General features: G+C 41.3%; 1 protein-coding gene and 1 long non-coding RNA gene across 2 annotated transcripts in view; one reads left to right on the forward strand and one right to left on the reverse strand.

Annotated features, from left to right (window-relative positions):
* Nucleotides 1-13,809, reverse strand: part of LOC109474662 — a 16,600-nt gene extending 2,791 nt beyond the window's left edge. Inside the window, exons 1-3 of the long non-coding RNA XR_002140493.1 lie at nucleotides 13,708-13,809; nucleotides 9,151-9,253; nucleotides 5,854-5,958 (exon numbers count right to left, since the gene is read on the reverse strand). This is a non-coding gene — a long non-coding RNA (uncharacterized LOC109474662). The remainder of the gene's footprint in view (nucleotides 1-5,853; nucleotides 5,959-9,150; nucleotides 9,254-13,707) is intronic.
* The window catches only part of LOC109474630, a 44,743-nt gene that overhangs the window by 6,711 nt on the left and 18,891 nt on the right, over nucleotides 1-19,141 (forward strand). Inside the window, 45 exon segments of the mRNA XM_019774979.1 lie at nucleotides 300-465; nucleotides 564-709; nucleotides 1,665-1,799; nucleotides 1,947-2,109; nucleotides 2,207-2,352; nucleotides 3,283-3,417; nucleotides 3,589-3,751; nucleotides 3,856-4,001; nucleotides 4,135-4,257; nucleotides 5,222-5,384; nucleotides 5,483-5,628; nucleotides 6,613-6,747; nucleotides 6,887-7,049; nucleotides 7,151-7,296; nucleotides 8,201-8,335; nucleotides 8,507-8,669; nucleotides 8,774-8,919; nucleotides 9,074-9,196; nucleotides 9,346-9,508; nucleotides 9,604-9,749; nucleotides 9,882-10,016; nucleotides 10,132-10,294; nucleotides 10,434-10,579; nucleotides 10,716-10,850; nucleotides 10,980-11,142; nucleotides 11,258-11,403; nucleotides 11,551-11,685; nucleotides 11,803-11,965; nucleotides 12,136-12,281; nucleotides 12,807-12,969; nucleotides 13,213-13,358; nucleotides 13,458-13,592; nucleotides 13,720-13,882; nucleotides 14,292-14,437; nucleotides 15,075-15,212; nucleotides 15,407-15,529; nucleotides 16,044-16,206; nucleotides 16,377-16,522; nucleotides 16,734-16,868; nucleotides 17,149-17,271; nucleotides 17,593-17,705; nucleotides 17,849-17,898; nucleotides 18,178-18,323; nucleotides 18,499-18,636; nucleotides 18,910-19,032. Coding sequence (XP_019630538.1) covers nucleotides 300-465; nucleotides 564-709; nucleotides 1,665-1,799; nucleotides 1,947-2,109; nucleotides 2,207-2,352; nucleotides 3,283-3,417; nucleotides 3,589-3,751; nucleotides 3,856-4,001; nucleotides 4,135-4,257; nucleotides 5,222-5,384; nucleotides 5,483-5,628; nucleotides 6,613-6,747; nucleotides 6,887-7,049; nucleotides 7,151-7,296; nucleotides 8,201-8,335; nucleotides 8,507-8,669; nucleotides 8,774-8,919; nucleotides 9,074-9,196; nucleotides 9,346-9,508; nucleotides 9,604-9,749; nucleotides 9,882-10,016; nucleotides 10,132-10,294; nucleotides 10,434-10,579; nucleotides 10,716-10,850; nucleotides 10,980-11,142; nucleotides 11,258-11,403; nucleotides 11,551-11,685; nucleotides 11,803-11,965; nucleotides 12,136-12,281; nucleotides 12,807-12,969; nucleotides 13,213-13,358; nucleotides 13,458-13,592; nucleotides 13,720-13,882; nucleotides 14,292-14,437; nucleotides 15,075-15,212; nucleotides 15,407-15,529; nucleotides 16,044-16,206; nucleotides 16,377-16,522; nucleotides 16,734-16,868; nucleotides 17,149-17,271; nucleotides 17,593-17,705; nucleotides 17,849-17,898; nucleotides 18,178-18,323; nucleotides 18,499-18,636; nucleotides 18,910-19,032 — 6,435 coding nt within the window.

A 19,141-nucleotide genomic window follows, 5' to 3' on the forward strand; every position in this document is an offset into this window, starting at 1 on the left:
TTCGGTGTTCCCAGCTCTACTTGTGGCCCTACCGGAGTGTTCTGACGGCACCAACAACTGCAGTGCCAACACAGACTGCGTGGAGGAGTACCTGTACTTCAGCTGTGTGTGTTCAGACGGTTTTGTTTTCAACGGCACAGATTGTGAAGGTATATTACAAGTCTACAGTACGATGTTTAGCAAAGCGATGTTTTGACAAGGTTTGTAGTGCAGTATGCTCAATCCTTGAATAGTGACCAAGAAAAGTTTTTTTGCTGTATGTCTGTTTCTCATACAGTAATTCTAATGTCTAATTTCAGCCGTGCAGCCCAACTACATCTCCTTCAAGATTCTGGACCTGGATCCTACAACAAAAGACTACGAGAACAAAACATCAGCCGACTATCTGGAACTGACAGAGCAGCTGGAGGAACTGGTCAGAAACATCACAGGAGACATCACTTCAGTGGAACTGTACGACGTCAGGTCAGCGGAATTGTCCACTTTGATTACAGATTTTAAGCTAATAATCCCTGTAGCACCATAAGTTAATACAATGCTGACTGATCTTTGTTTCGTCTCAGGCTTCCGGATGCAGGAGTGATCTTCCAAATTAACGCTACAGTAACTGATGTTGAAGATGTACGAAGATCAGTTTTCAACGAGGCAGCAGACGACCGGCTGGGCCCATTTACGCTTGAGGGGAATGCTACAACATTTGGGCCGATATGTGAGTTTCATTGACAATATGTAACATCGAAGGAAATTTAACTTTTGTTACAAAATCACTTCGACAAAATATTCTTAACACTGATGTTAAGTTTGTACTTAGTAAGTTATAACATGACTAAATATCTTCCTGTAGCGCTTCTTGTGGCCCTACCGGAGTGTACAGACGGCACCAACAACTGCAGTGCCAACACAGACTGTGTGGAAGAGTACCTGTACTTCAGCTGTGTGTGTTCTCTTAACGGGAGTGATTGTGATGGTAAGATGTTTTGAAAGTATATAGTGAAGAAGCAGCATCAAGATCAGCTAACCTCCGTGTGCAAAAAAAAACATTACTCTCTTGAAGGTAGCATGCATTGTTAGTTAACCAGTTTTGTTTCTTAGGTGTTGACCTCTTGTCATATACCATTTCAGCGGTGGAGTCTGCCTACATTTCCTTCAAGATCCTGGACCTGGATCCTACAAAAGACTACGAGAACAAAACATCAGCCGACTATCTGGAACTGACACAGTTGCTAGAAGAACTGGTCATGAACATCACGAGTGACATCGTCTCTGTGGACCTGTTTGATGTCAGGTTAGTACGAGAAGACATAAACACTTGGCACGACATTGCTTTAAACCAAATCTTCCCTTCGGTACCTGTAAAAGGAGTATTTTCAACTGTACTATATTTTCTCTCCAGGCTTCCAGACGCGGGAGTGATCTTCCAAATCACATTCAACGAGTCGAAAAGAGAGGCCGTAAAGAGTGCCCTTTTCAGTGAGGCTGCAGACGACCAACTAGGGCCATTTACGGTAGAAGGGAACGCTACAACATTTGGGCCAATATGTGAGTTTCGTTCAGAATTGAAGCTAAAACTTCAAAAGTCATTACAACATAGACTTGGCACGACAAGCATGAAGTGTAAGGCCTATAAATACTAAACTATATCTCGTTACTGAATATTCCTTCAGCTCTTCTCGTGGCCCTACCGGAGTGTACTGACGGCACCAACAACTGCAGTGCCAACGCAGACTGTGTGGAAGAGTACCTGTACTTCAGTTGTGTGTGTTCAGACGGCTTCGTTTTCAACGGCACAGACTGTGAAGGTATGCCACTGAGCTTTTAAGCCACCGATTAAAAATTTTCTAAGATAACGTATTTAGTCCCATGTAAAATTTTAGGTGGTCTAGCTCCAAATGATTGAGTAAAGAAAAAAGTATACCTCAGTTTTTATACTTATGTTTACATTGCAGCCGTGGAATCCAACTACATCTCCTTCAAGGTCCTGGACCTGGATCCGACAAAAGACTACGAGAACAAAACATCAGCCGACTACCTAGAGCTGACGGCCTTACTGGAGGAGCTGGTCAGAAATATCACAGGCGACATTCTGTCAGTTCAGCTGGTTGACGTCAGGTCAGAAAGTGCCTTTGTGGTGGAAATCCACCTTTGTCACATAGCCAGTGTCTGAAGATGAGAGACGAAAATGATTGTTTCTTGATTCTCTCCACAGGCTTCCGGACGCCGGAGTGATCTTCCAGATTAATACCACTGTATCAGATGTTGAGGAAGTCCAAAAAAACATTTTCAACGAGTCGGCAGACGGCAGGCTAGGGCGGTTTACTGTAGATGGGAACGCTACAACATTTGGACCAATATGTGAGTTCAATTCGGAATGCATATCATAGTCATTGGTTCAATAAGCCATAAGCAGTGTTTCAGCTTTATACACTAACATAACACAGCTGGACAAGATCTATTATCAAAACTAAAACTATCTTACTTGTTACAGCTCTTCTTGTAGCTCTACCGGAGTGTTCTGACGGCAGCAACAACTGCAGTGCCAATACAGACTGTGTGGAGGAGTACCTGTACTTCAGCTGTGTGTGTTCTCTCAACGGGAGCGACTGTGATGGTAAGATGTCTGCATGTTGTGAAGACACGTTCTCATGATCAGGTCACCTTTCTGTGCAAATCAAAACATTACAGCACACATTGTTAGTTGACCAATTTTGTTTCTTAGGTATTGACCCTTGCCATTTACCATTTCAGCTGTGGAGTCTGCCTATATTTCTTTCAAGATCCTGGACCTGGATCCTACAAAAGACTACGAGAACAAAACATCAGCCGACTATTTGGAACTTACACTTTTGCTAGAAGAACTGGTCATGAACATCACAAGTGACATCGTCTCTGTGGACCTGTTTGATGTCAGGTTAGTAGAAGACATAAACACTTGGCACGACATTGCTTTGAACCAAATCTTCCCTTCGGTAACTGTAAAAGGAGTATTTTCAACTGTTTTGTTTTCCCTCCAGGCTTCCAGACGCGGGAGTGATCTTCCAAATCACCTTCAACGAGTCGGATAGAGAAAACGTAAAGAGAGACATTTTCAGTGAGGCTGCAGACGACGAGCTAGGGCCATTTACGGTGGGAGGGAACGCTACAACATTTGGACCAATATGTGAGTTCCATTCGGAATTGAAGCTAAATCTTCAATAGTCATAGCAACATAGGCTTGGTAGGACAAGCATGAAGTGTAAGGCCTGTAAATACTAAACTATCTCTCGTTACTGAATATTCCTTCAGCTCTTCTCGTGGCCTTACCGGAGTGTACTGACGGCAGCAACAACTGCAGTGCCAACACAGACTGTGTGGAGGAGTACCTGTACTTCAGCTGTGTGTGTGCAGACGGCTTTGTTTTCAACGGCACAGACTGTGAAGGTACGTGACTGAGCTTTCAACCTTGTAACGGAAACGTTCTTTCGATAACTTTTTAAAGTCTAATATTCTAAATGATCGAGCTCCATATGATTGAGAAAAGATACAAGTAAACGTATTCTATTTCCATATGAAATTCTCGACCATCGCGCTTATGCATGTATTACATTTCAGCTGTGGAGTCCAACTACATCTCCTTTAAGATCCAGGACCTGGATCCTACAAAAGACTACGAGAACAATACATCAGCGGACTACTTAGAGCTAAAAGTCTTACTGGAGGAGCTGGTCGGAAACATCACAGGCGACATCCTGTCAGTTCAACTGGTTGACGTCAGGTCAGAAAGTGCCCTTGTGTTGGAAACCCACCTTTGTCACATAGCCAGTGTCTGAAGATGAGAGACGAAGATGATTGTTAATTGATTTTTGATTCTCTCCACAGGCTTCCGGACGCCGGAGTGATCTTCCAGATCAACACCACTGTATCAGATGTTGAGGAAGTCCAAAAATCCATTTTCAACGAGTCGGCAGACGGCAGGCTAGGGCTGTTTACTGTAGATGGGAACGCTACAACATTTGGACCGATATGTGAGTTCAATTCGGAATGCATATCATAGTCATTGGTTCAATAAGCCATAAGCAGTGTTTCAGCTTTATACACTAACATAACACAGCGGGACAAGATCTATTATCAAAACTAAAACTATCTTACTTGTTACAGCTCTTCTTGTGGCACTACCGGAATGTTCTGACGGCAACAACAACTGCAGTACCAACACAGACTGTGTGGAGGAGTACCTGTACTTCAGTTGTGTGTGTTCTCTCAACGGAACCGACTGTGATGGTAAGATGTCTCTGATGCATGTTGTGAAGACACGGTCTCATGATCAGTTCACCTTTCTGTGCAAATCAAAACATTACAGCACGCATTGTTAGTTGACCAATTTTGATTCTTAGGTATTGACCCTTGCCATATACTATTTCAGCTGTGGAGTCTGCCTATATTTCTTTCAAGATCCTGGACCTGGATCCTACAAAAGACTACGAGAACAAAACATCAGCCGACTATCTGGAACTGACACAGTTGCTAGAAGAACTGGTCATGAACATCACAAGTGACATCGTCTCTGTGGACCTGTTTGATGTGAGGTAAGAAGACATAAACACTTGGCACGACATTGCTTTGAACCAAATAATCCATTCAGTAACTCTAAAAGTAATATTTTCAACTGTTCTGTTTTCCTTCCAGGCTTCCAGACGCAGGAGTGATCTTCCAAATCACCTTCAACGAGTCTGATAGAGAAAACGTGAAGAGAGACATTTTCAGTGAGTCTGCAGACGACGAGCTAGGACCATTTACGGTAGAAGGAAACGCTACAACCTTTGGGCCAATATGTGAGTTCTTCGATGATATATACCATCACAGGGATAATTAGTGTTGGAAAAAAATACCTGACAAAAATATTTGCTATGTCAACGGAACATCAGACACCAGTTATTGATGCCATGTCTGAATCTAATTTTTCCTGCAGCCCTACTTGTAGCCTTACCGGAGTGTTCTGACGGCACCAACAACTGCAGTGCCAACACAGACTGTGTGGAGGAGTACCTGTACTTCAGCTGCGTGTGTTCAGACGGGGTTTTTTTCAACGGCACAGATTGTGAAGGTATTCTCAAGTCTACAGTAATATCTATGACAAAGTAAACTTCAAAGTGTTGTGATCAATCCTTGAACAGTGACTATGCATTTTCCCGTTGAATGTTTGTTTCTTACACAGTAATCTTGACTGCATTGTGTCTAATTTCAGCTGTGAAATCCAACTACATTTCCTTCAAGATCCTGGACCTGGATCCTACAAAAGACTACGAGAACAAAACATCAGCCGACTATCTGGAACTGACAGAGCTGCTGGAGGAACTGGTCAGAAACATCACAGGAGATATCACTTCAGTGGAACTGTACGACGTCAGGTCAGCGGAAAACTCCACTTTGATTACAGATTTTAAGCTAATAATCCCTGTAGCACCCTAAGTTAATATAATGCTGACTGTTCTTTGTTTCGTCTCAGGCTTCCGGATGCAGGAGTTATCTTCCAAATCAACGCTACAGTAACTGATGTTGAAGATGTACGAAGATCAGTTTTCAACGAGGCAGCAGACGACCGGCTGGGCCCTTTTACGCTTGAGGGGAATGCTACAACATTTGGGCAGATATGTGAGTTTCATTGACAATGTACTTCATCAAAGAAAATTAAGTTTTTACAAATCACATTCACAAAATATTCTTAACACTAATCTTTTCTACTAAATCAATGAAGGTTTGTGCTTAGTAAGTTGTAACATGACTAAATCTCTTCCTGTAGCTCTTCTTGTGGCCCTACCGGAGTGTACTGACGGCACCAACAACTGCAGTGCCAACACTGACTGTGTGGAGGAGTACCTGTACTTCAGCTGTGTGTGTTCTCTTAACGGGAGCGACTGTGATGGTAAGATGTCTCTGATGTATCTCTGATGACGACGCAGCCTCAAGTCAGCTATCCTCTGTCTGCAAATCAAAACATCACTTTATTGAAAATAACATGCATTGCTAGTTAATCAGTTTTGTTTCTTTGGCATTGACTCTTGCAACTCTTGCAATTTGCCATTCCAGCTGTGGAATCTGGCTACATTTCCTTCAAGATCCTGGACCTGGATCCTACAAAAGACTACGAGAACAAATCATCAGCCGACTATCTGGAACTGACACAGTTGCTTGAAGAACTGGTCATGAACATCACAAGTGACATCGTCTCTGTGGACCTGTTTGATGTGAGGTAAGAAGACATAAACACTTGGCACGACATTGCTTTGAACCAAATAATCCCTTCAGCAACTGTAAAAGGAATATTTTCAACTGTTTTGTTTTCCCTCCAGGCTTCCAGACGCAGGAGTGATCTTCCAAATCACCTTCAACGAGTCGAATAGAGAAAACGTGAAGAGAGACATTTTCAGTGAGGCTGCAGACAACCAGCTAGGGCCATTTACGGTAGAAGGAAACGCTACAACCTTTGGGCCGATATGTGAGTTCTTCGATGATATATACCATCACAGGACATTTATTGTTGGAAAAAAAGAAATACCAGACAAAAATATTTGCTATGTCAACGGAAGATCAGACATCAGTTATTGATGCCATGTCTCAATCAAATTTTTCCTGCAGCCCTACTTGTAGCCTTACCGGAGTGTTCTGACGGCACCAACAACTGCAGTACCAACACAGACTGTGTGGAGGAGTACCTGTACTTCAGCTGTGTGTGTTCAGACGGTTTTGTTTTCAATGGCACAGACTGTGAAGGTATGTCTTAATTCTACAGTAAGATTTTGACAGAGTTTGAATTATCATTCTCGACCCTTGAACATTTACTATGCAACGCATTTTCCCGTTGCATATTTGTTCCTTACACAGTAATTCTGACAGCATTGTCTAATTTCAGCTGTGAAGTCCAACTACATCTCCTTCAAGATCCTGGACCTGGATCCTACAAAAGACTACGAGAACAAAACATCAGCGGACTATCTGGAACTGACAGAGCTGCTGGAGGAACTGGTTAGAAACATCACAGGAGATATCACTTCAGTGGAACTGTACGATGTCAGGTCAGCGGAAAAGTCCACTTTGATTACATATTTTAAGCTAATGATCCCTGTAGCACCCTAAGTTAATATAATGCTGACTACTGTTCTTTGTTTCGTCTCAGGCTTCCGGATGCAGGAGTGATCTTCCAAATCAACGCTACAGTAACTGATGTTGAAGATGTACGAAGATCAGTTTTCAACGAGGCAGAAGACGACCGGCTGGGCCCATTTACGCTTGAGGGAAATGCTACAACATTTGGGTCGATATGTGAGTTTCATTGACAATATTTAACATCGAAGGAAATTGAACTTTTGTTACAAATCAAATTGACAAAATATTCTTAACACTAATGTTAAGTTTGTACTTAGTAAGGTGTAACATGAATAAATCTCTTCCTGTAGCGCTTCTTGTGGCAATACCGGAGTGTACTGACGGCAGCAACAACTGCAGTACCAACACAGACTGTGTGGAGGAGTATCTGTACTTCAGCTGTGTGTGTTCTCTTAACGGGAGTGATTGTGATGGTAAGATGTCTCTGATGCATGTTGTGAAAACACGATCTCATGATCAGCTCGCCTTCCTCTGCAAATCAGAACATTACAGTTTCTTAGGTATTGACCCTTGCCCTATACCATTTCAGCTGTGGAGTCTGCCTATATTTCCTTCAAGATCCTGGACCTGGATCCTACAAAAGACCACGAGAACAAAACATCAGCCGACTATCTGGAACTCACACAGTTGCTAGAGGAACTGGTCACGAACATCACAAGTGACATCGTCTCTGTGGACCTGTTTGATGTCAGGTTAGTAGAAGACATAAACTTGGCATAACATTGCTTTAAACCAAATCTTCCCTTCGGTAACTGTAAAAGTAATATTTTCAACTGTTCTGTTTTCCCTCCAGGCTTCCAGACGCGGGAGTGATCTTCCAAATCACCTTCAACGAGTCGGATAGAGAAAACGTAAAGAGAGACATTTTCAGTGAGGCTGCAGACGACGAGCTAGGGCCATTTACGGTGGAAGGGAACGCTACAACATTTGGACCAATATGTGAGTTCCATTCGGAATTGAAGCTAAATCTTCAAAAGTCATAGCAACATAGGCTTGGTAGGACAAGCATGAAGTGTAAGGCCTGTACTAAACTATCTCTCGTTACTGAATATTTCTTCAGCTCTTCTCGTGGCCCTACCGGAATGTACCGATGGCACCAACAACTGCAGTGCCAACACAGACTGTGTGGAGGAGTACCTGTACTTCAGCTGTGTGTGTGCAGACGGGTTTGTTTTCAACGGCTCAGACTGTGAAGGTACGTGGCTGAGCTTTCAACCTTGTAACGGAAACGTTCTTTCGATAACTTTTTAAAGTTTAATATTTTAAATGATCGAGCTCTATATGATTGAGAAAAGACACAAGTAAACGTATTCTATTTCCATATGAAATTCTCGACCATCGCGCTTATGCATGTATTACATTTCAGCTGTGGAGTCCAACTACATCTCCTTCAAGATCCTGGACCTGGATCCGACAAAAGACTACGAGAACAAAACATCAGCGGACTACTTAGAGCTAAAAGTCTTACTGGAGGACCTGGTCGGAAACATCACAGGCGACATCCTGTCAGTTCAACTGGTTGACGTCAGGTCAGAAAGTGCCCTTGTGGTGGAAACCCACCTTTGTCACATAGCCAGTGTCTGAAGATGAGAGACGAAAATAACTGTTGATTGATTCTTGATTCTCTCCACAGGCTTCCGGACGCCGGAGTGATCTTCCAGATCAATACCACTGTATCAGATGTTGAAGAAGTCCGAAAATCCATTTTCAACGAGTCGGCAGACGACGGGCTAGGGCCGTTTACTGTAGACGGTGACGCTACAACATTTGGACCGATTTGTGAGTTCGATTTGGAATGTATATAAAAACATTCATTATGAGGTATATAAACAACATATAACGAGCTCTTCGGTACAAACTAACACAATACCCGGTACAAGATTGATTATCAAACCAAAAGACCTACCTCACTAAACGTGATACATTGTTACAGCCCTACTTGTAGCTCTACCGGAATGTTCTGACGGAAGCAACAACTGCAGTGCCAACACAGACTGTGTGGAGGAGTACCTGTACTTCAGTTGTGTATGTTCTCTCAACGGGAGCGACTGTGATGGTAAGATGTCTCTGATGTATGTTGTGAAGACGCAGCCTCAAGTCAGCTATCCTCTGTCTGCAAATCAAAACATTACTTTCGTGAAAAAATGCATGCATTGTCCGTTAACCAGTTTCTTAGGCATTGAGTCTTGCCCTATACCATTTCAGCTGTGGCGTCTAGCTACATTTCCTTCAAGATCCTGGATCTGGATCCTACAAAAGACTACGAGAACAAAACATCTGCCGACTATCTGGAACTGACACAGTTGCTAGAAGAACTGGTCATGAACATCACAAGTGACATCGTCTCTGTGGACCTGTTTGATGTCAGGTTAGAAGAAGACATGGACAAATTGCTTTTAACCAAATACTCTCTTCGGTAACTGTAAAAGGAATATTTTCAACTGTTCTTTGTTTTCCCTCCAGGCTACCAGACGCGGGAGTGATCTTCCAAATCACCTTCAACGAGTCGGATAGAGAAAACGCAAAGAGAGACATTTTCAGTGAGGCTGCAGACAACCAGCTAGGGCCATTTACGGTAGAAGGAAACGCTACAACCTTTGGACCAATATGTGAGTTCCAATCAGATTTGAAGCTAAAGCTTCCAAGTTGTCGCAAAATAGACCTGGTTGCTTCGTGGCACTGCCATGAAGTGTACGGTCTGTCATAACTAACCTATCTCTCGTTACTATATCTTCCTTCAGCTCTACTTGTGGCCCTACCGGAATGTACTGACGGCAGCAACAACTGCAGTACCAACACAGACTGCGTGGAGGAGTACCTGTACTTCAGCTGTGTGTGTTCAGATGGTTTTGTTTTCAACGGCACAGACTGTGAAGGTACGTTCAAGGTTTACAAAGACATCATCCCAAGTTAACCTTCCTTATCAAGCCCATTTACATTCTTACTTTCGTATCAATGTTTTCGAAAATGATTGTTTATATGGAATTTCAGCCGTGGAGCCCAACTACATCTCCTTCAAGATCCTGGACCTAGATCCCGCCAAGGACTATGAGAACAAAACATCAGCCGACTATCTGGAACTAACAGAACTGCTGAAAGAATTGGTCAGAAACATCACAGGAGACATTCTTTCGGTTCAGTTGATTGACGTCAGGTCAGTGGCGTAATCAACTTGTTACACAGCTGTGTGGGGTTGAACGAAATTCTGTCTGAATGTCTGTCTGTCTATTTCAAATTGTATATAATTTCATTGATTTGCCTCACTGTAACCTTTTCTCATGATTTCTACGTAGACTTCCAGACTCGGGGGTGATCTTCCAGATCAACACAAAAGTCTCAGATGTAGAGGCCGTTAAAGTGTCCATTTTTGACGAGGCTTCTGACGACGAACTGGGGTCGTTTTCGCTAGACGGAAATGCAACAACCTTTGGACCCATTTGTACGTTTATTTCAAAACTTATAAATATTTAGGTGAACTGAATAAGGAATTACCTTTTATTGTAAATTGTGAAAACTTAATTCCAGTCCGACAGCCATATCTACTGAAACTATGTTTACTTCATTGATGTTCACAGCCCTACTTGTGGCCCTACCGGAGTGTTCTGACGGCACCAACAACTGCAGTACCAACACAGACTGTGTGGAGGACTACCTGTACTTCAGCTGTGTGTGTTCAGATGGTTTCGCCTTCAACGGCACAGACTGTGAAGGTACGTATACAATCTCTTAAGGTACAAACATTATTGCCTTCAGTTATTTTTTACTTGCCTGTAGTCGCTTTTAGGAATGAACCATTGTCGTCTTTGGTTTTATTATTCCTAATCTTTTTCATATCACAGCTGTGCAGTCCAGCCATATTTCATTCAAGATCCTGAACCTAGATCCCACCAAAGACTACGAGAACGAAACATCAGCGGACTATCGTGAACTCACGGAGTTACTGGAGGAGCTGGTCAGACACATCACAGGCGACATCCTTTCAGTTCAACTGGTTGACGTCAGGTTAGAATAGATAATGTTCATTTGGCACTTTTTGTGAATGATCTTAAAAAAATAATAGAACTACAACAGTTTTAGCAATCCTATCGTAACTATGCGGTTTTGTTTTGATTTGTAGACTTCCAGATTCAGGAGTGATCTTCCAGATCAACACCACAGTATCGGATGTGGAGGACGTTAAAGCGTCTATTTTTGACGAGTCTGCAAACAACGAACTTGGACCATTTACACTGGATGGGAACGCTACAACATTTGGGCCCATTTGTAAGTTTCGTTTCAAATACAGATAATCCATTTGAAATTGATCTAGGAAAGCAAAGAGAGTTATGTATCATTTCTAATTCCATTGGAATTTTGCAATTTGGCACTGTCAATCTGCACAACCTTACATTAATTTATCCATGGATTCAGCCCTTCTTGTGGCCCTACCGGAGTGTTCTGACGGCGCCAACAACTGCAGTACCAACACAGACTGTGTGGAGGAGTATCTGTACTTCAGCTGTGTGTGCAAAGATGGCTTTGCTTTCAACGGAACTCACTGCGAAGGTAGATGAAGACATGCAACAAATATGTCGCACTACATATACTAACAAGGATGATAAATTTTATACTATTCATATGTCAAATCTTGGATATTTAGCATACTTGATTTTTATATTCCAGCTGTGGACTCCAATTACATCTCATTCAAGATCCTGGATCTTGATCCTACCAAGGACTATGAAAACAAGTCATCAGCCGACTATCTACAGCTAACAGACCTACTTGAGGGTCTGGTCGGCAACATTACAGGAGACATTTTGTCAGTCGAGCTTATAGATGTGAGGTAAGTTTATATTATTTACTTTCTGTTGCCATCATAGAACAGAGAGGACAATCAACTTGTCACGATGACATGCAGCGTGTAGTCTTAGTCATTAAGTCAATAATCCTACAATAAATATGACATTCTTATAGTAAAGTTATTAGTTGTACAATAAAGGAAATGTATTTTAGGTTACCAGATACCGGGGTGATCTTTCAAATCAACACAACAACATCAGACACCGAAAAGGTCAGAGAAGCGATCTTTCAGGAGGTCTCAGATGACAAACTCGGGAATTTTACTTTGGACGGGAATGCCACCACTTTTGGGCCCATATGTAAGTAAAAGTAACACATTCTCTAATCCAATACATTATATCAGTAATCTCATTAAATAATGGTTATACCGTTGATATGCACCGATGATATTGATAGTTTTATACCAATTGACAAATGCCAGTTGACAAATCCTTGGAAGGAGGGGCCAATTGTCTAATTGTCCGATTTTTATTTTATACCTATGAAACATGTAAAAATGATAAACTTGTAACGTTTTTGTTTGCCTCCAGCTCTCCTCGTGGCTCTACCTGAGTGTTCTGACGGCACCAACAACTGCAGTACCAACATGGACTGTGTGGAGGAGTACCTGTACTTTAGCTGTGTGTGTGCAGATGGTTTCGCCTTCAACGGAACCGAGTGTGAAGGTACATAATGAATAAAACTATTGTACATTCATTCATCCATTTATATACATTTTACAGAACAAGTAACGCAGCTAGCTATAGTGAAATGAAGGTATTCTGATTTTCTTGTTTCGATAACAAGACGTGGAGCAAATTTTGTGTTTTTATTCACAACTACAGCGATAGAGTCAAGCTACATATCCTTTAAGATCTTGAACCTGGATCCCACAAAGGACTACGAGAACAAAACATCTATGGATTACTTGGAGCTAACTGACGTGCTGGAGGAACTTGTGAGAAACATCACAGGGGAAATACTATCAGTGGAGCTCATTGATGTCAGGTATGTGAAATCAACATCGTTTTGGCGTTTATTAGCCGGAGAGGCGCTTTACACGACTTTCCTAACTCAATCCGGGTGTGAGATGGGTACCACACTTCGGTTGGGGAGGTAAAAGGAGAGACACAGTGGAACCCATAGCCCCTACGGCCCCAAAATGGTATTGGACTACCTTTACCCTTATAGATTTATAACATGTGAAAGACGATAAGGTCTAAGAAACTTCCGTTCCATATCATTCTCTAGGTTGCCGGATGCAGGGGTAATATTTCAACTCAACGCCACCAGATCTGACACTGATAGTTTGGAAAGCGCCATTTTTGACGAAGCTGCAGACGACAGACTGGGAGACTTTGTTCTTGACGGGAACGCCACGACGTTCGGCCCAATTTGTAAGTATTCTATTTTAAACTAGCGCACTTACCTTATAGATTCAAGTAATATATCACATCGTTGTCCCATTTTTTAATTTAAAATCCCGTTCTTAACAGCTCTACTTGTGGCTTTACCGGAATGTACTGACGGCAGCAACAACTGCAGTACCAACACAGACTGTGTGGAGGAGTACCTGTACTTCAGTTGTGTGTGTGCAGACGGCTTTGTTTTCAACGGCACAGACTGTGAAGGTAGGTACAAAACTAAAATCATCTGGTGTTATGAAACTTAATAAAACATTTACGTTCTACATTACTGATTGTTTAATATAAATTATTGTAGCATCCGATGATAAAATTTTCATACCTGTATCTTCAGCTGTGGAGTCAAACTACGTCTCCTTCAAAGTGTTGGATCTGGACACCACCAAAGACTATGAAAGCAAGACTTCTGCCGATTACATGGAGCTGCAAGCTGTACTGGAGGAGTTGGTGACGAACATAACGGGAGATGTATTCTCTGTGGAGCTGTTTGATGTCAGGTAACAATTTTCAGCATTGATAATGTCCATATATGCATTTTCAGTATCTGATATTTTCCAGGAGGTATGGTCATTAATAGTAAACCATTAGCAAAATTGTAATCGTAGTAGAGACTTCTTTTGCGTAAAATCAAGTGAATTTGATCAAAGGGCAACAACAGAAACAAGCACAGATGCTTTTGAACCGTTAATCGTCAGGCGGTTACGCTGTGTGGTATGTTGGTAATCAGGACCAACTTTATCCAACATGGCGGACATCTTTACTAACTTTTTTGCCGGTCTGTGCGTTGGAAAAATCATTGCCAGTTTACTGTTTAGCGTTATATCTGGTGGTCTACAGTTTTCTTACAGTATCAGGCTCAGCATTAATCTGTTGACATTCGACATTTGCATCTCTGCTCCTGTCCAGACTCCCGGATGCAGGAGTGATTTTCCAAGTGAGCTCGACTGTCTCGGATGTCAGTGACGTCAAACAAGCCATCTTCGACGAGGCTTCGGACAACCAACTCGGACAGTTTACGTTGGAGGGGAACGCCACAACATTTGGGCCGATATGTGAGCCTTATCGATACATATTTCGTAACGCAATACCGGTACCTGTATCGTATCTGACATGTAACTCAGTTCATGATGTAAACATGGCAGATCGATAAGGCTTACCTCAAGGCCTCAGCTCCGGTCGTACTCGTAGTTTTCTAGTAGAATATCTCTTCTTGACACGATTTTGTAGACACTTAATTCTCTGAACTTGAACCCTGAATAAGCTAAGCTAAACTAGTGTACAAGCTATAACTCTAAACTTGTCAAAACCTACTCTACTCTACTCTACTCTTGTCAAACTCAACTCGAGCTGAATGACCTGGAACATCCGGGGTCTTGACCCTTGACCCAAAACCTGATTACACTATCAAATGTCACAAACAATGCTAAAAGTATAATTGACATAGTTACAAAGAGTTCAAATTAGTTGCTAGTAATCATTCGAGAGATTTAAATTGTTTATTATTATTTGTAAGTATGGGAGTATTGTTTTGGGTGGCTGGCTTGTGAGAATGTGTGTTTCATGTTTTGAACTCAAACATTAGGCAACAGTTTAACCCTATCTAGTTTGGGTGCTAAAATGAAGGGGCCTTTTAAGTGTTGAAAAAACTATCATATAAAACATTTATTTTTTGTTTATATCAAACTCCAGCTCTCTTGGTGGCGCTACCAGAATGTGATGATGCAAGTACAAACAACTGCAGCTCTGGTGCAGACTGCCAGGAGGAGTACCTGTACTTCAGCTGTGCTTGTAAAGAGGGCTACACTGGGAATGGGACTACCTGTGAAGGTATTTTTTGGTTGTTATGATTTAGAAACTTTACATAGTTTTGCATGTATATGGATTGTGGCAGCTATCATGCCTTATTACCATTGAGAAGTATATCATTTGGGCCTCTAGCTGCATTTTTGGAACTGCAGGGGTCATTTTTGTTTAGAACTGTACTTTTTGTGTGTTAATGTGATGTGTTTATGTGTTGACAGATAATGATGAATGCAGTAATGGTGTAGCAGACTGTGACGCTAACGCAGTCTGTACCAACATCCCTGGCTCATTCACCTGCCGATGTAACACTGGTTACCTTGGCAACGGCACCTTCTGTAAAGGTAGGTTTTGGCCAATTTCTTTTTTGTTCTTCCTGTTGCATTGTTTCAATAGGCTTAGCTTTAGACATCTAGTATCTTGTCCTGTATCAGACACAGTCACACTATTCTTTACTCATCTCTGTCAGTAAATTGGAATTGCTGTAACGTTAAATCTTAAATATTAGCAATGTTTTTATTTTCATTAAATTTACAGTACATTTTCATTCTTAACTTTTAAATAGATTGTCATTTAAAACTAATATGCTTGAGAAATACAATGAAAACCATCTCCTTTGATTGTATATGAAATCTAAATTTCCTTCCTACTTTCTATGTTGGCAATGTCCTTGGTGCTGAAAGGTTATTTTTTACATTTAAATGTTTCTATTAGTGGATTCAATAACAACTAATCATTTATATTGAAAACACACTTTGACTAAAGTTTACACTTAAGTCATACTTCCCACTACTCAATCACATAATGATATTTTTGAGCAAATGATTCAAGTATCTTTCTCATTTTACCCCCAAACAGAGGTGACCAACCAGTACATAGCATTTCGGATGACTGATTTGGACCCGACCATAGACTACAATGACACAACCTCACCTGAATACAGAGCTCTCAAAGAGCTCCTGGAAGAGCTGGTCAGCAACATATCAGCTAATATTATAGGTGTGGAGCTTATTGATATCAGGTAAGTATTCAAAAATTATTTATATATCTGCATGTGCATGTGTGTGTGTGTGTGTGTGCATGCTGTTGTGTGTATGTGTGTGTGCATGCATGTTTTGTGTGTGTTATGAAATTTGGACTTTCATGTCATGTTTGTCATCATAATTGAGAATTCGTTGTGCGTTTTTTCAGGCTGCCAGATGCTGGTGTGATTTTTGACATTAACATCACAGACAGCTACGTGAACCAGGTGATGACAGCTGTGTTTGCAGAGGGAGATGATGGAACTCTGGGCATGTTTGCAGTAGCAGACAACGATACAACATTTGGGGACATATGTAAGTGTCTTGGAGGCCATTACCTTGTGTGTGCATGCGTGTGTGTGCGTGAGTGTGTGTGTGTGTGTGTGCATGCGTGTGTGTGCGTGCGTGCGCGTGCGTGCGTGTCTGTGCGTACGTGTGTGTGTGTGTTTATTTCAGTCATCATTTGCATGTTAGCAAAAGAAAGAAGAAAAAAAATAGCCCCTTTTTCATGACCTATATTTTTCAGCCTTGAAGGTTGCTCTACCAGAGTGCAGTGATGGAACAAACAACTGCAGCCATCTGGCCAACTGTACAGAAAAGTACCTCTTCTTTGACTGTGACTGTTTCGAAGGCTATACAGGGAATGGAACATACTGTGAAGGTGAGAATCAGAAACTAAATTATTCTAGATAATTATACTCAAGGTGTTCAAAGTACATATAGCAGCTACTAATAGTAAAACTGTACCATAGAATTGTTCAAACTGTAAACTTGAAAAGTCAAACTACCATCAAAACCTCCTTTTCCCTTCTAATGGGGAAGAAAAAATGAATAAATGGAAAAGTAATTAAACAAGACATATATATATATAATCTAAATGCACCAATAAAGTCATTATTATACACAACAGAAAGTATAGATGACACTAACTTGTGTTTCAGATGTGGATGAGTGTAACCTTGACCTAGATAACTGTGATGACAATGCCAACTGCTACAACACCCCAGGCTCCTTCCAATGTCAATGTCAAGATGGTTACCTTGGGAATGGGATTGTCTGCAAACGTAAGAATCAAAGACTTACTCCCTTACTCAAAGTCTTTTTCCCTGTTCAAGTTGGGAGCAGACTAAGATCAATTGTATGACGATAGAAAAAGCAGACTGAGTCAGAGGGGATAGTCAGTCATTTGTTACACACACTATTGGGGTGACAAACGCTGAATGGTCAGATTAAAAATCTATTCAGCCATCTAGATTAGTTCTATCTTGATCTGTTGAATTTCAAAAAAACAAAAAATCAGTGTGACTTAATTGAATACAATGTATGTAATACCATGTTCAGCAGTTACTAGCAGTTACTAATTCCACTTTGCTCTGTATTTTTAGGCATTGTAACAACATATGCATCATTCAAGATGCCAAATCTACAGCCAGTACAAGATTACAAAGATGTAAATTCCTCAGCATACAAGGAATTGGAAGACTATTTGGAGTCACTTGTAAGTGTTTGGATTGTTCTTTTACTTCAATATTGACAAAAATCAACTTTTTATTCCATACAGATAATAAGTGATTACTTCAGATGCTTTAATTTTTCAATTTCAGATGGTTACATCATGCTATTGTCTTTTTCTCATTTCAGGTGAGAAACATGTCAGATGAAGTAACCGCAGTTAGACTGCTTGATGTCAGGTACAATATATTTTAATGCGATACGGTCAAATACCTATTGTGTGGGACTGTGTGGCATAATGGTTGGGTGTTTGGCCCAGAACCCATAGGTCATGGGTTCAAATCCACCTATAGAATAAAATAGATGAATGAATGTTGATATTTATGTTATGTTACGTATGAATAACTGCATACACGTAGTAGCTAAGTAGTATATAGTAGTTACAGAATGAACCATTGCAGAAAGAATTGCTGTGTTCAGACTTGTTCAAGAGAAATTCTGCCCACCTACCTGTGCAGGTTCCCTGAGGGAGGAGTTGTTTTGGAGTTTGATGTGACAGAAGATGAGTTGCCTGACGTGTACGATGCTATCGTAGCAGAGGGGCTGGATGGAACAGTTGGTCCTTACACAGTGGAGGGGAATGCCACCACAGTCGGAAACATCTGTATGTATTCTTACTCTTTTTGTATAACACAATCCAGAACCAATCATCACTAATACTGACACTGTTAATCACCTAAAGCGACCATTGCCAGACTTACTGGCATCGGTAAATCACACTTTGCATGCATTGTAGAATTTGGACTAACAGGGTTTGATAATAATCTTTGTCCCCATAGCTCTCCTGGTAGCTCTACCAGAGTGTAACGACACCAGTACTAATGACTGTGATCCTGAGGCCACCTGTGTGGAGGAGTACCTGTACTACACCTGTGTGTGTAACCATGGTTACACAGGTGATGGACAACAATGCACAGGTGACTATCTCAGTGGTAGAAATGATGATTAGATGACTAAACACACCAATATTAGTCTGATACATAAGTTGTTACCCATGTATTCTGCCTGTGGCAAAATGAATTTGTGGTGTTTGTGGATTTGTTGTATTCATAGATTTATGTATGATTCAGATTTCTGTGAATCCATGACATGAAACACCATCAAAACGGTGAACCAGGTTGAAGAAGAACAAGTTCAAGAGAATACTTAGTAACAGAAATTTAACGCTAATTCATAATCTTCCTTTGCAGATGTGAATGAGTGCAGCCTGAACCAGGACAACTGCCATGGTGATGCTGTCTGTACCAACCTCCCAGGATCCTTCAGCTGTGCCTGTGCAGACGGGTTCTATGGAAATGGAACACACTGCCAAGGTTAGTTCTTTGTCTCAGAGGTTGAAATCAATGAAAAGTCCTGAAAAATTCTAATACTGTGGTTTTTAACCTTTTTTCTCTAGATTTTCCATTGATGATTGTTTATTTT

This window comes from Branchiostoma belcheri, unplaced genomic scaffold (assembly GCF_001625305.1).
Source record: "Branchiostoma belcheri isolate BF01 breed outbred unplaced genomic scaffold, Haploidv18h27 scaffold31, whole genome shotgun sequence".
Lineage (NCBI taxonomy): Eukaryota > Metazoa > Chordata > Leptocardii > Amphioxiformes > Branchiostomatidae > Branchiostoma > Branchiostoma belcheri.